Here is a 15,458-nt window from a genome sequence, read left to right on the forward strand (position 1 = left end):
AAGCCAATGTATGTGATCATTTTATATAACATAATATGATATAGGCCTACACGATATCACATGAGAAGAGTGTTTATTCGAATATTTGTTCTTTCTTTTTTGCTGTTTCTTCAGGTAAAAAAAGTTCCAAACTCCCCAGAACCACCGCGCCTCTGAGCAACACATGAGAAACACACGTGTTTTCTTACTGAACGAATCTTACTCTAACGAATCGGCTAAATTAATGATTGAACTCACTCGTTAAGGCCACCACCTACTGGCTGTTTTAGTTTCATATTTAAACGTGTAATTTCATCGACTCTATCATTTCATATTTCTATATTCAAAATGTTATATTAAAAAAAATTATCTCATAACCATTTTTATGCAATTGTAATTGCAGAGTAAAGGCATTCTCCTCTGCATTAAGCAGTCAAATATACCTAATGCCATTTGAAGAGACAGCTTTTGTACAGCAGAGGTCCTAAACTTCAATACAGACTTCAGTGAAATGTCAAAGTGGCTGTTACCAGATCTGTTGAAGATGCTGTTTCTCTTCATGTGTGCTGCCAAGATTTAGAAATCCCAACCGGATTTGGAACAGTTTGTTTTCCATGTCCGGAATAAAGATGGTAACCCTATATACATACAGTTAAGGTGATATTAAAAGACTTAAACCGTGATATAAGATTTTGGATATATTGCCCACCTCTAAGTCATTAATTCCCTGTGGGACTTCTTGCAAAGGCACGTCCATACACCTCTTGCGTTTCGTTTGTTCACACAACAGGGTGTCGCTGTATCCTCAAAGCTTCAGCACTGCCACTCTGAGCTCGATTGCTATGTCTGAGGTAAAACACGCCCCCCTCATTAGCATACAGAGAAAAAATTTATAAATAAATAAATGCATTAAATAAATGTATAAATAAATAATTGTAGACAAAAACATATATACATAAATAAATGTGAAAATAAATAAAAGAGGAAATAAATAAATGCATAAATAAATAAATGAATAAATGTGGAAAAAAAGGCAGGTATTATTAAGTCAGGTCTGGCATTCCATATAATACTGCCTTCTCTTCATCTGTCACAGCTGCAGATACAAACATAGAAATGAGGAGATCACAGTGTAAATGAGTTTGCAGATGAACATGTCAGTAATGCTGAGAAGATTCTGTGTGATTCTTCACATGTGCATCTAATAATCACTTCATCATGTTTATGACTTTTTCTAAATTATCAGTAACAATTTACAACATTTATTAGACATTTCTTGCTTAATGTTAATTTATATATTTTTTAACATTATTTCAGGTAGCCACGATATACACTCAGGCTATGTTTACATGGAAACGATCTGAAGAGAAAACGCAAAAGTGGCGCTGCGTTATCACTTTTTATTCTGCGTTTAGACGAGCGTTATCGGGGGGAAATCTGCGTGCATATGGAGATGCAAAAGTGTGTGAAATTCGATGTAGTATGCACTCCAGGCGGCTAGGTGGCAATGTGAAGCACTGCCACACAACAACAGACTTTTGCGTTTTTACCCTTTAGACGGGAACGCGACGGTGGAGCGTTTTTAAGATTTCCACTCTGGAGGGTGATTTCACTTTTTTGCGTTTTTAAGCCCCCAAAACACCGTCGCCGTCTAAACGAAAGGCACATCTGATCAAATATTTTTACGTCATCACCCGCGAGCGTTCTCGTGTAAACAGGGCCTCAGTAACCTCTTTATTCGTTAAACTTGCTCATTGATGCAAATATCTAACGAGCCATTGATGCAAATTTCTAATCAGCCAATCACAAGGCAGCAATTTAATGCATGAAATTATGAAGGCATAGTCAAGAGGTTCAGATACTGTTCAAACTAAAACATCAGAAGGGGTAGAAAATCTGATTAAGTGACTGACCATGGCACTTCATCACATTATAGATTTAAACTATTGTAGACCAATAAAGTAAATTTTTCTCTTAATGTGTCAGCTGACTGTAATACTTACCCATTTGCCTTTCATATTTAGAGAACTTAAAAAACACCAACAGCTGCAACTGAAAACACCAGCAGCAGAACAACAAGAGCAACTATTCCTGCCACAGCACCTGAAGACAGAACTGGTTCTGTAATGAGAAAGAGAGACAGACATAACAAAGGTTATAAACATCAGCACTATATAACCTGAGTGAAGATCTCATACTGTAATGATAAAGACAGATATTAGTGTGAATGTGTCTGATCTATAACACACACTATAAACATCAGCACTATATAACCTGAGTGTAGATCTGATACTGTAATGATAAAGACAGACATTAGTGTGAATGTGTCTGATCTATAACACACACTATAAACATCAGCACTATATAACCTGAGTGTAGATCTGATACTGTAATGATAAAGACAGACATTAGTGTGAATGTGTCTGATCTATAACACACACTATAAACATCAGCACTATATAACCTGAGTGTAGATCTGATACTGTAATGATAAAGACAGACATTAGTGTGAATGTGTCTGATCTATAACACACACTATAAACATCAGCACTATATAACCTGAGTGTAGATCTGATACTGTAATGATAAAGACAGATATTAGTGTGAATGTGTCTGATCTATAACACACACTATAAACATCAGCACTATATAACCTGAGTGAAGATCTGATACTGTAATGATAAAGACAGATATTAGTGTGAATGTGTCTGATCTATAACACACACTATAAACATCAGCACTATATAACCTGAGTGAAGATCTGATACTGTAATTATAAAGACGTTTATCATTATAATGTTACATTGCTCCCAAGTCTAGGGGTATTAGGAATGACAAATAAGGTTAAATAATGTTTTAAAGGCAAGGTGTTTTTTTCCGTCTCCAACCCCAGCACTACATCCAAGACACTTCATCTGGAAAAATGAAATATACCCCCCATTTCACAGACAAGGCTTAAGCTAGTCCCAGACTAAAATGTATATTTGAGCTGTTTTAACAGAAAATAACTTGCAATAATATCTTAAAATATGTCAGTGTCATTGTTTTGTCTCAAGATGCACATCAGTAATGATTTTTTTTTTTCTACGGCACGTTAATAAAAGCTACTTAAATGTCCTAATTGAACTAAGGCCTAATTTTGGCTTAATCTAAGCTCTGTCTGTGAAACCGGCCCGGCCCTAGACTTGTATATTAGTAAATAATATAGAACAAACAGAAATATTAATTTTCTCAGGAGGGGGTTATGCTAAAACAACAAACAAAATCCAACAATGTTTAAAGAAAACTAACTTACCGGCTTAACAAAAGGAAAATTAAATAAAAGAACATGGAACTTTCCTATCTGCCTTACTAAACCAAAAACAGGAGAAAACTATTAAACAAAAGCTGGGTCCAAACTCCCTACTCAAAAAGCATTAAGTTTCTTACAAATGAATGTTTGGTGGCACAGGGTAGACCAAGCGTATACATTTCTCAAGTAGCAATGCACACAGCAATAATCTTAAATCACATCATGATTCCAAAACATAACACACACACACAAACAAAAAGAAACAATACGTCCTAGGACGTAACAAAGATCATTACGGTCAGCTTCAGAATGGGAGCAAACGCTTCCTGAAACGCTTTCTGAAACCTTTTGCTCAGTTCACTAAAGGATTTGCCTTCCACATTTTTCAGCTCCACATCTGATAGTTTTGTTGCACAAGCAAGTTTGCTAACAATAAGTTTCTTTTCACATTATTTAGAGTTGCAGGCCATTATAATCCTGGAACTTCTACCAAACAGTCTTCTGCTAAATCATTCTGATCTGTCTTTTCCTCAGCCAGATGCTCATCATGACAACCTTTATATTTCCGGCTCTTTCCAGCATCCTCTGTATCCCTGCTGCTACTATCTTCCTCATCTTCTCTTTCCCCATCCTTCTGCTCACCCTCAGCTACACTAACACTCTTCTACAAACATAAACAGACATAACTGATCATGTCTGAGCCAATCCATAGCATTTACTGCAATAAAACAAGCTATTTATATTGCTGTTATATTTTCACAAAAACTATAAATCACACACATTTATTTTGAACAACTGTTAGACAATTTGCTCCTCACCTATTCTCTCTTCTTCATTCACATGAGTACAGAAGTGTTTTGTATCTCCCTCTGTGGCAGTCTCTGAAATAGCATATTCATACAGTTACATAGCTTGCTGATTACAGGAATTTAAGCTGTCATCTGTCACAAATTTCATTACGGCAGTTAGTGTTGTCAAGGTGCAAATAATAGTAACTGCACTATTTTATTATTATGAATATAATCGTATGACTCTAATCTTTTGCATGTTAAAGGAACACACCGACTTTTGGGGACTTTAGCTTATTCACCGTATCCCCCAGAGTTAGATAAGTCCATGCATACCTTTTTCATCTCTGTGCGTGCTGTAACTCTGTCTGACGCACCCACCGCTAGCCTAGCTTAGCACAAAGACTGGAGGTAAACGGCTTCAGCTAACATACTGCTCCCAAAAAATAACGCCAACATTTTCCTATTTACATGTTGTGATTTGTATAATTACAAATAACAAGGTCACATGAGACACAGCCATCTTCTAGCCGTATACATACTGGTATAGACGCACTGCTACTTGGGCGGAGTGATTTGCTCGCAGCACCTGAGAAGCCCCGTGGTGAGGAGCAGAGTTCGCTAAGAGTTGGAGTATATCACTCCGCAGAAGTAGCAGTGCTTCGGAGATGGTCCTCACTGCAGAACATGAAATCCACGGGGAGGAGTCGGATCTAGATCCAACTCCTCCCACCTTACATATACCTAAACCTACCCATCTCCACCCCCTGATCCCTAAACCTACCCATCTCCACCCCTGATCCCTAAACCTACCCATCTCCACCCCCTGATCCCTAAACCTACCCCTAAACCTACCCATCTCCACCCCTTAATCCCTAAACCCACCCCTAAACCTACCAATCTCCACCCCTTATATCTGGATCCAACTCCGCCCCCCGGATCTCGTGTTCTGCATTGAGGTGCTACTGGAGCTTCGCCTTCTGAGAATATAGTTCCCAGTATGTATACGGTTAGAAGATGGCTGTGTCTCATGTGACCTTGTTATTTGTACACGCTGTGACAGTGTCGGTAAGCAACCAGTTTTAATTATGATCAAATTCTCTAAAACACCAATCACATAAAAGAACATGTTCATATCAACAGATGCACAATAATACATTCAGAAGAGCTAGAGAGGGAGGAACACAAAACACAAACTCTGACAAAAATCAATGGTTGCTGAAACTTGCCAAGGCAGACTGTCAGCCACAAGGCAGCCACTGACAGGTCACGTGACCTGTCAGTGGCGGCTCCAGCCAACCAGTTGAAGATTGAACCCCCACTCTGCATTTACTAAAGTAGTAAAATACCATAAGATATAATGTCCTGTTTTCAAAAAAAAAAAAAAAAAAAAAAAAAAGATCTGCCAATGAAAAAAAATATTTTTTCTTACTCCATCTAGGCAGATAATTTTGCTTGTTTTAAGCAAAAACTCACTTCATTTTGATCGTTTCCCCCAGAAAACAAGACGTTATATCTTATGGTATTTTACTCATCTAGTAAATGCATCTTGATTTAAGAATTTTTTGATATTTGGACTGTAAACAAGATTTTTTTTTTTTGCAGTGCAGAGACGTCAGAATGCAACACTACGCACTAGCCTTTTTATCAGACTTCTGATTGGCCAACATTGGCTTTACATGGCTTTACACCTGTTGGTTTGGCATGCTCTTAACAGCACTCCATAGAATGTATTTGCGTTTTTATATGAACAGAGATTCTTTTAAAACCATGCTTGTGTGGACGAGATTTTTTTCTTTTTTTTCCTGTTTATAAAAATACCATGTACGTGACTATGCCTTAGAACTTAAGTGCATCTTGGCGTTTCAATCCAGCAGTTTTTGATACGATATCCCAAAATACCCATACAAATAGGTGGATGGAAACATAGCTACTGATGAAGATTTAAGTTATAATTATATAGTTATAAAATTTTGATCATAAGCTTGACAACAGTCAGTATTTCGATTTATTTGTAGGTATAGGTGTCATGCAATATGACAGATAACACGGTGTTTTAGCAAACTAAAGGTCTGGGGTTCAAGTTTTGCACTCTGAATGCTGATAAACAATACATTTATAAGACTTGAGTTACTCACCACTGATGGTAACAGAGAAGCTCTTGTATAACGTCTGTTTGCTGCTGCTGCTGATCATCACTGTATAAAGTCCAGATTGTTTTTTTCTGATGTCAGTGATGGTCAGAGATCCAGTCTGATGATCCAGCTGCAGTCGGTCTCTGAATCTCTCGTCAATGTCATTATATAATGGTGAGCTCTTGGTTTCTATATCACATTTAGCTATGAGTTTTCCTTCATCTCCAAACCTCCACACTATCAGCTCATCTCCGTGTGGTTCAGTGACATCAGTCTGAAGAGTGACAGAATCTCCCTTCATTACGCTTTTCCTTTCAACATCAATGACAGGTGGAGAGTCTGCAAGAAACATATTCAGAGACAGAGATTAAACATATTGAACATTGTATATGAATGTTGAATAAATACATTTCTTACATTTATAAAATAACTGATCATGTTTTGATTTGTTTTGGAACTAATAAAAGCATCTGCCTGGCCAAACTGTGTGTGGAATTTAAGTCACTTATGAATTTCTTTCTAAAACTGTAGTAGGCAAGCAGCATCACAGCCACCATTATGTTTTTCTGAATATCAGTCATGTGATCGACTGCAGACCAATCACTGTCACAATGATATTCAGACCATGACTTTGAATTTGTGAGACTGGAAACAAAAGTGCAACTAAATAAAGAGCAGAAAAAAATGAGAGAAAATCTCATGTTGGTGGATCTAGAATCTAAGGATGAGCTACATTCACATTTAATCATTTAGAAAATACTTTTATATAAATCAATAAAAAAATTTTTACGAAAATAACGATTTTTGTGGATAATTTTTCATTATTTTATAACGTGTTATAGCTGCAACACTTTTCACAGACTGTGATTATGTGTTTACATAGTTATTAACATAGTAAATCTAGCCATGTTTTTTATATTTTCATTAAAAAAATAATAAGATACATTAAAACATTATATCCCGACTGAGATAGTGACAGTAAATTTGACATATTTCTCTCTTCTGACCAATATACATAGTCATTGAAATTTTAATAGAAAGCCAAGATTTTTTATTTATTTTTTGCTATTGGAGCAAATGGAAGCACAAAAAATATATATGTATTTATTTATTGTAGTTTCCATTCACTACTACAGAAGTGTGACTTCTGCGAGAACCTGGGAAATGTGGAAAGCGTCCATACATAACTAATATTTGCTTGTTGCACTTTGAATATCATTTTAATTCATAAAACACAAATGTGAATGTTTAAATGTGAAAATATCTAAATTATTCAAATAATAAATGTGTCCTCACCATAGACAGTAACACTGAATGTCAGATATGAAGGCCCATTGTTGTGGATGATCTCTAGTTGATAATGTCCGGAGTCTGTGATTCTACTGTTGTTGATGGTCAGAGATCCAGTCTGATGATCCAGCTGCACTCTGTCTCCGAATATCTCGCTGTGATGGGGATATGAGATCTCAGTTCCATCAGTTTCAGCAATGACTGGACCTGATGCTCCAAACCTCCACTTTATCAGATTAATTCCCTGTATTTCACTAAGATCAGGGTTTAGAGTGACAGATTCTCCCTCCATCATTGACACTGTCTTCACTTCATCTGCTTCAATACCAAACACTCCTGCAGAACAAACAGAAACAGTTTCTCAGATATTAAACTCATATTACCTAAATTACACTGCTGGTAATGTTAGTGAACTGACCTATAGAAACTGAAATCAGTTTTGGTCTTATTAACACAATTTGAATTATTCATCTTTAAGTATAGAACAGTCTTGATTATTTAATGAGAGAAAATGACATGTTAGTGGATCTAGAATCGAAGGATGGGCTACATACAAATGAGAAATGTTTAAAAATAAGTGCAAAAAAAAAATATTGAGGAACTGATTGTTTTTGTTTAATTTCAATACAGTTGATTTCACTCATTTTTGGATCGGTTAACATTGTTTAAAACAGTGATTACTGATCACTAAAAGAGAATCAATTAAAAGCACCTGTTTTCTCATATCCTCATTTTTTACTGTTGGATTACAAATTTAAGAATCTGTTTGAGATCTGCTGATCCTACATCCTTACATAACATCACATGGAAAACTAAGGTGAACTACACTGTATTGGGCATTCAATGTGAACATGATGGCATCAATTTACTGATTAGATTCAATATAGTTTCCAGTGAAGGGGTTTTGTCAGTCTTTGATCTTCCTACTGAGAGTCAAACTATGTGTGAATGTTTACATAGTCTTAGTTCTTGTGATGATGTGATGGTTATACATTTTGGGGGGTATCATTCTCTTCAGTCGGTGGTAATTGCCTGTATTGTTTTTAGATTGTTAGATTCAGTGGTCATCTTTAAGGCTGTGTGTAAGGTCAACACTTTAAAGGACTGTCAGCACCATTAAGGACTGCCCACTGAATCCCTATAAGATCCCATGTAAAGTTCCCTTAGATAGACTTGATGACTGCAGCTACCGACAACTCGTGTTCTCAAATAAAGAATCCTGCTTAAGATACAACCAAGTCTCCTTTTGCTTCTGAGTTTCCTACAGGGCATTTTACTTTCTAATGAATTTTAGCTCCAACAATTAGAAGACTAATATCACCATCATCTCTACCTGTTTGATTTGTGAAGTTTTTCATAGTATTTTGTTTCCCCGTCAACCCTTGTTACGCTGACAGCCAAGGAAGGTAAAATACTCATAATAATAATAATAACAACAAATAAATATTTAAATCCTAATAAAATAAAAATACAGCTATTTAAAACTTAAACTTATTATTATAGAAAAAATGTTTCAGACAAAACTGTATTCGTAAAATATGTAATTGTTATAGCCTTTTTAAACCTTTGTGCAAATTAGCATTGTGAAAAATTAATAATCTAATCCATAAAAGCAAGGTAATCAGTTCAATTCCCATGTAATGCAAGAACTGATAAAAATGTTAATACTTTGAAGGCACTGCAAGATTGTTTTGGTAAAAACGTAAATATTCTTAAAAATGAACTCAGATTACTTTAAATAGACTTATAGGTTTATATAGGTTTAATATAATAGGTTTACCAACATCCCTGTTAGAGACCTTGAAAAGTCATAATCATTATCATTCAACATTTAAATTCCCATCAAGCAAACAAAATCCGAGATTAATCTCAAATGTTTTTGCGTCAGGATGCAAATTTGTAAATGCTGTTTTGAATGAATTTTCACCAAACATATATCCATATGCTTTAAAAACTTGTCTATATCTTGAAAAACGTGAAGCAAACAATTGCAAAAGTGAAGAAGGACATGTACAAATTAATCTGGATGAATGTTACTGCGTTTAATAACGACCCAGATAGAAAAGTGACATTGATTCAATGTTGAAATTCCATCAAAATCATAATTTTGGTTGAGGTTGAAAATTCAATGCTAAATAATATTGGATCAATGTTGATATTTCAATGCTTTTCAGTGTTGAAAAAGACAAACATTGGATCAATGTTGATTTTTGGTCTGCTTCATTTTCCCCCACTGGGAGTAACCCCAGAGTGCAGTCTGGACAATTGGGGCGGAGCGACACGTGTCGTTTAGAGTGGCCTTTTATTGTGGCCAGCCTAAGGCACACCTGTGCAATAATCATGCTGTCTAATCAGCATCTTTATATGCCACACCTGTGAGGTGGGTGGATTATCTCAGCAGAGGAGAAGTGCTCACTAACACAGATTCAGACAGATTTGTGAACAATATTTGAGAGAAATAGGCCTTTTGTGTGTACATAGAAAAAGTCTTAGATCTTTGAGTTCAGCTCATGAAAAATAGGGGCAAAAACAAGTGTTGCGTTTATAATTTTGTTCAGTGTGTATGAATGTCAGCCAGACAAGTAAGTGGTGAGCCAAAAAAAAAGAAACATAAAGTGAATAACTAACAGAAAAAGTAAAGAAAAACTTTGAATTGTTGAACTTTGACAAAAGTACACACTTTATCTCCCGTTGTGTAACGAGAGCACCAGCGAAGAAGAGATTCCCTAACGACAAAAGGAAGTAACTAAAGAACTACCCAATCAGAGCGTCAAGCGGTGCCACCATTAATGCCCGCATAACTTAAACAGAACAATAAAGATATTCAGTCAGTATGTCTCAAAGTCTCATTGAAGTTCTCAGAATTTTGTACTCCAACGAGTATCGATTATCTGGAAAGCCTGTGATGCGAGTTGGTCGATCAAGTGTTACCAGCAGCCACGGAAATTTACCTTGAGAAGAGCAGGGTAGATTTGCCTGTTCGAGGATTTTAGGCGTTTCTTGACTCCATCAAACATCTTACTCTTGCGAAGAACGGAATCTTTGATCCCCAGCTCCCGCGCAGCATTTAACACCCGTTGCTTGTCTTGGAAGTTATGAAACCTTACCAAGATAGGCCGTGGTCGCTGCGTAGAGGAGGATTTAGGAGCAAGTGAGCGGTGTGCTCTCTCTAGCTTCATACGGCCAGCTTTCGAAGCAAGCTGTCTTAGGAAGTCTTAGGAAGCCATGACTCGAAGAATCGCGTAGGGTTGTCAACTCCCACGCCCTCAGGTAGCCCAGCGATGCGGATATTCTTCCTTCTCTGTTTTCGAGGTCCTCAGCACGTTCACGCATGTTGTGTTTTCTAAAGATCGTAGTTTAGCCTCAATCGGAGTAACGTCCTCCACATATATCCTCGTTTCCGCCTCAGTGATCCGCTTTTCATGCCCATTTAGTTCAGCACGATGCATTTGTAGCAGCTGCGATATGGGATTCATCTTTTCACCAATGAGCTTAGAGATATTGGCTGTAATCTACGCAACCGCGTCAGACAGCGGAGACGCAGATGGGCTAACATTAGTGTTATCACTAGTAGTGTCAGTCCGCTCATCGGCCTTGTCCGGGCTGCTGTAATCGCCGTTTTCTTGCATGGCATGCTTTCTAACTGCCTCAAAAAGTAATTATTTATGCTTATATAGCGCCCCCTATCTGTCTTTCTTGTAATTAAGTAGGACAGTGCTCCAGATTCATTAACGATACGCCTACAGATGTTGAAGTTAGGCCCCTCTGGTGTCACTAAATTAATAAATTTTCCTGTAGAAAATTTTAATAAAAATCTATACTCACTTATGCTTAAATGGTCTGGTATAAACACTTTTGAAAGAATAAAACTCTTTGAAAGTAACAAAATGTAAAGGATTTAATTTGCATAAAATATAAAAATATAAATATTTATTAATTATAAAATATAAACAAATTAACAGTAGCCTATGTGATTAATTCACACAGTCACATTTTATCTCAAATCAACAATTGACACAAAATCACACCGAATATGCAATATATTATGTGTCCAAATTAATGAATGAGTCTGTCACACTTTAGATGAAATGGTCAAAAATCACAGTTTTTTAAGTACACTGAATAACAACATGAATGAAAACGAAACACTGTGGGCCCACACACACACACACACACACACACACACAACACAACACAACACAACACAACACACACACACACACACACACACACAACAGTTAGTCCCCACACACACCGTTGCAGGCCTGAGACGTTGCTGGGGTACGTGGTGGCCTTTGAAACAACAAACTGGCCACTTCACTCTCCTGAGCGGGAAAAACAAACTCACACAAAGGTACCTGAATTCAGTTTGGAACCATAAGTGACTCAGATCTGAAGAAATCTAAGGAAATCTTCCTCCTGTGCGTTGCTGCGCGCCCTCTGAATATGGCCCAACGACGACTCCCTCTGCACAGTATTAGGCAACCGGGATATCGTCCTCCGGTGCGCGGGCGCGCTCTCTCTGAAGACGAGCCACAGACTACACTGTCGCGGTCCCTGATTCCCACGTTAAAACTGAGAACTATGTGACTTAGGTAAAGTTGGTTTTATATTCGCACATTCGGACTTCCGCGTTCAATAACTGAACTAAACGTTGTTACTACACAAATAACACCTCTTTTCAATCGTAGTAACGTACACAAGCAGCTACATCCTATTTTTCCTCCAAACGAGCTTTCCTTCGCAGTGGACAAAATACATTGATCTCTATACGCAGGCTGAGAGACAGATCCGAAGGGACCGTCTGCAAAGTGCAAAACCCGAAAAGTTGTACTACAAAAAACTCACTGTAATTGTCTATATTGTTACCAAATTCAGATCACACACCACTGCTATCTTGCTGGTTAGGCTATATAACAACACTTTGTTTGGATACTTGCAATATATTGAAATATAAATTGCATTTATCCAAACAAAGTAGGCCTATATAGCCTAACCAGCAAGACAGCAGTGGTGTGTGATCTGAATTTCGCAACAATACAGAGAATAACAGTGAAGTTATTTAATATTTTTCATAATAAAAAATCATAATAATAATGCAAAAAGACAATTTTCCCAAAATAAGTGTTGTAGTATAACCATCAGGACAGCAGTGATGTGTGAACTGAATTTGGTGACACTATAGTGTGTGTTTCTGACTGTTACTGACTGGTCCCTTCGGATCTGTCTCTCAGCCGCCTGCGCATATAGAGATCAATGTATTTTGTCCCCTTCAAAGGAAAGCTCGTTTTGAGGAAAATTATTAAACATTATTAAAACAATGTTATTTGTGTAGTAACAATGTTTAGCTCATGAGTTATTGATCACGAGTTATTGATCCATTGTCAAAATTTCACCTGTAGTAAGTCAGTCAGGTCAATAGGAAAGTACTACACACTTTGGAATATGAAAAAAATACTCTAGGTGAATTACAGTAATTGTTTCATAAACATATTTGATTATTGTACGTACAGTAAGGGAGTTATTGTCAAAATTTCACCTGTAGTAAGTCAGGCAGGTCAATAGGAACATACTACAACCTTTAGATAATAAAAAAATCCCTTTGGTGAATTAATGTAATTTGATTCTAAAAATGTGTGTACTGTATGTACAGTAAGGCAGGTAATGGCAAAATCTCACTAGTTGAGTAAGGTTGGAAATACATTCCCAGATTCGAACTTTCCGGATCAAAAACCCATGAGCTAAATGTTGTTACTACACAATTAACACCTCTATTCAATTGTAGTAATGCGTATACACAGACTATAGTGTCACCAAATTTGTTTGGGGTTTAATAGCAGTAGTAGGCTTTATCAAGTAAGGTTAGAGAAAGACATTACAGAATTTGTTTTAACAACCTGTTCCACCATGTAAAATGATTGCCCTCTACATGCTGTAGTATTACCATGTCATGTGAACTCTTTACGTTTGACCATACCCAAATTATGTGTATTAGTGTATTTTTTTTTTGTATTTTTTTTTTTTGTAGGGTGTGCTTTGTAACTTAAAAATGATTCAATAACCATTAAGGTAAGATAATAGTTAGGAGATAATAGTTAAAAGATAGTTAATATATAATAATCCCCATAGAAGATAGTTGATTGTATAAATGTAATATATATGTGAGGGACAAATATTTTGTAAACCATCTTGAAGAAAGTTTTGCCACTAGTTTTTGAAGTGTTTACCCAAAATAAACAGTGTGTTTGCTGTCATGCTTTCTGAGTATTGTCAGTTAGGCCTATCTGATAGTTTCAGCACCATGGACAGCGATATTTATGCAGGACTGTAAAAATCAATCAGTGCACATGAATTGTGATATTGTGACATTTTAATGTTAAACGAAGATGCCATACAACAGGAAAACATTAAAATAGTTTAGCTATTCTTTTCATCAACACCTGGAGAACACTGTTACACTGTAAAGTCTTTATCACACTTAAAACCAGAAAAACAGAGGTGAATAAAACAGCAAGACATGGGCTGTAATATGTTCTGTAGGGTCCAGACAAGATGATCCAACTTTCTTCGGAGCAGTCGGCCCATGCTTTCAAAACCTATTGAAATAAATCATATGTCATATGTCAAAACCAGCACACCAACACAGTTCTTGTTCATTTTGAGGCAAATAAATAATTATGAAAAGTTGTAAAATGAAACAATTAACTATGTTTAGGAGATTACACATGAGTTTCCACTTGTCTGGATTGTTACCAAATTACAGTTCATGTACATGTTCATTCTTTTTCATTTCCTAAACACCTTTTCAAACACCATCATTAATGCAGTTTTTTTTTTGTATTATTATTTTTTTTATTATTGTTGCTAAATGAAAATCTATAGTATTAGAAGACATAATGTGAGTGATGTTTGATGGTACATCGTAGTTGGCTAACATTTAGTTGTCTGCTTGCACACAATGAAAAACAACTTTTTAGACGGTCCCTATCTTGTTTACCAGACTACATTAGACATTCGCAAGTACGTATGCCATTAAAACAATACTTTCCCATTTTGATCGATTGTGAAAAATGTAGTAGTTGACAATCTTTGTTGTCAATATCATGTCGCTGCTTAGAATTGGCAAAAATGAGCTTTATTGCACATATAATTAGAAAGTTCTTAAACGCGGAAGTCCGAATGTGCGAATATAAAACCAACTTTACCCAAGTATCCTGGACGTTGCTGTCATAGCAACAGGTGCGTAAGCTTAAACCTGCTCGCGAGCAGGCTTATTTCATGGAAACAAGATTAGATTGAGCGTACGCCTTTAGCGTAGCGCGATAGTGTGCTTTCTGAGATCTATATTTTTTTCTCGTGAGGGTGTCGTTTATATTATTAATTTGCTGGAAACGCACATTTATGTTCGACTTTTGATTTAAAGTTAGAAAATGTCCACTTACTGCACATATTTCAGCCACCACTTTCTTGGGAACAGATACAAGTGTTGTATTATGTAAAACTGCACAAAAGAGAAAAACACAATGTCATTGCAATGAACTACACTCGGGAAAAATGTGATCAATAACTCATGGCAAAATATTTTAACATTAACATAAGTTTATCAGTTTTCACTTTCACAAGTCAAAGCAATTCATCAGATATAACAGTTGAAATTACTATACCAGCCATTTTGATTATAGGCCTTACTAAATTTAATGCAGTAACACATAATTTTATAGTGTACTAAGATCATTTAAATCTCATTTACCAGTAATGAAAGGAGTTGCTGCTACTGGTCCTTGGATGTGGGTCTAAGGAAGAGCTGAACGCAGGGATGCCCTTCACAAGGTCAATTCACATTCAACCCAAGGGCCAGCTCTTCTGCCAGGGCAGGACCACCACCTGTTTTTTTCTTTGTTTTTTTCTGTTTTTCTCAGTTGCTTTTATAAACAGACAACCATTTACTTAACAGTGCCTTTTTTTAAAAGAGAC

At 36.4% G+C, this 15,458-nt stretch overlaps 1 protein-coding gene and 1 long non-coding RNA gene across 2 annotated transcripts in view; one reads left to right on the forward strand and one right to left on the reverse strand.

Moving 5' to 3' along the window:
* The window catches only part of LOC309474973 (uncharacterized protein), a gene marked incomplete at its 5' end in the record, with an annotated part of 22,076 nt that continues 6,618 nt past the window's right edge, over positions 1-15,458 (reverse strand). The window contains 5 exons of the mRNA XM_082137592.1: positions 1-1,075; positions 1,983-2,100; positions 4,090-4,152; positions 6,198-6,533; positions 7,491-7,820. Of these exons, the coding sequence (XP_081993718.1) occupies positions 2,009-2,100; positions 4,090-4,152; positions 6,198-6,533; positions 7,491-7,820 (821 nt within the window). The 3' untranslated portion in view covers positions 1-1,075; positions 1,983-2,008. The remainder of the gene's footprint in view (positions 1,076-1,982; positions 2,101-4,089; positions 4,153-6,197; positions 6,534-7,490; positions 7,821-15,458) is intronic.
* The window catches only part of LOC309476514, a 5,218-nt gene continuing 1,457 nt past the window's right edge, over positions 11,698-15,458 (forward strand). Inside the window, exon 1 of the long non-coding RNA XR_014198226.1 lies at positions 11,698-12,079. This is a non-coding gene — a long non-coding RNA (uncharacterized lncRNA). The remainder of the gene's footprint in view (positions 12,080-15,458) is intronic.

Source organism: Leuciscus leuciscus (assembly GCF_965113295.1).
Source record: "Leuciscus leuciscus genome assembly, chromosome: 15".
In the NCBI taxonomy this organism is placed as follows: Eukaryota; Metazoa; Chordata; class Actinopteri; order Cypriniformes; family Leuciscidae; genus Leuciscus; species Leuciscus leuciscus.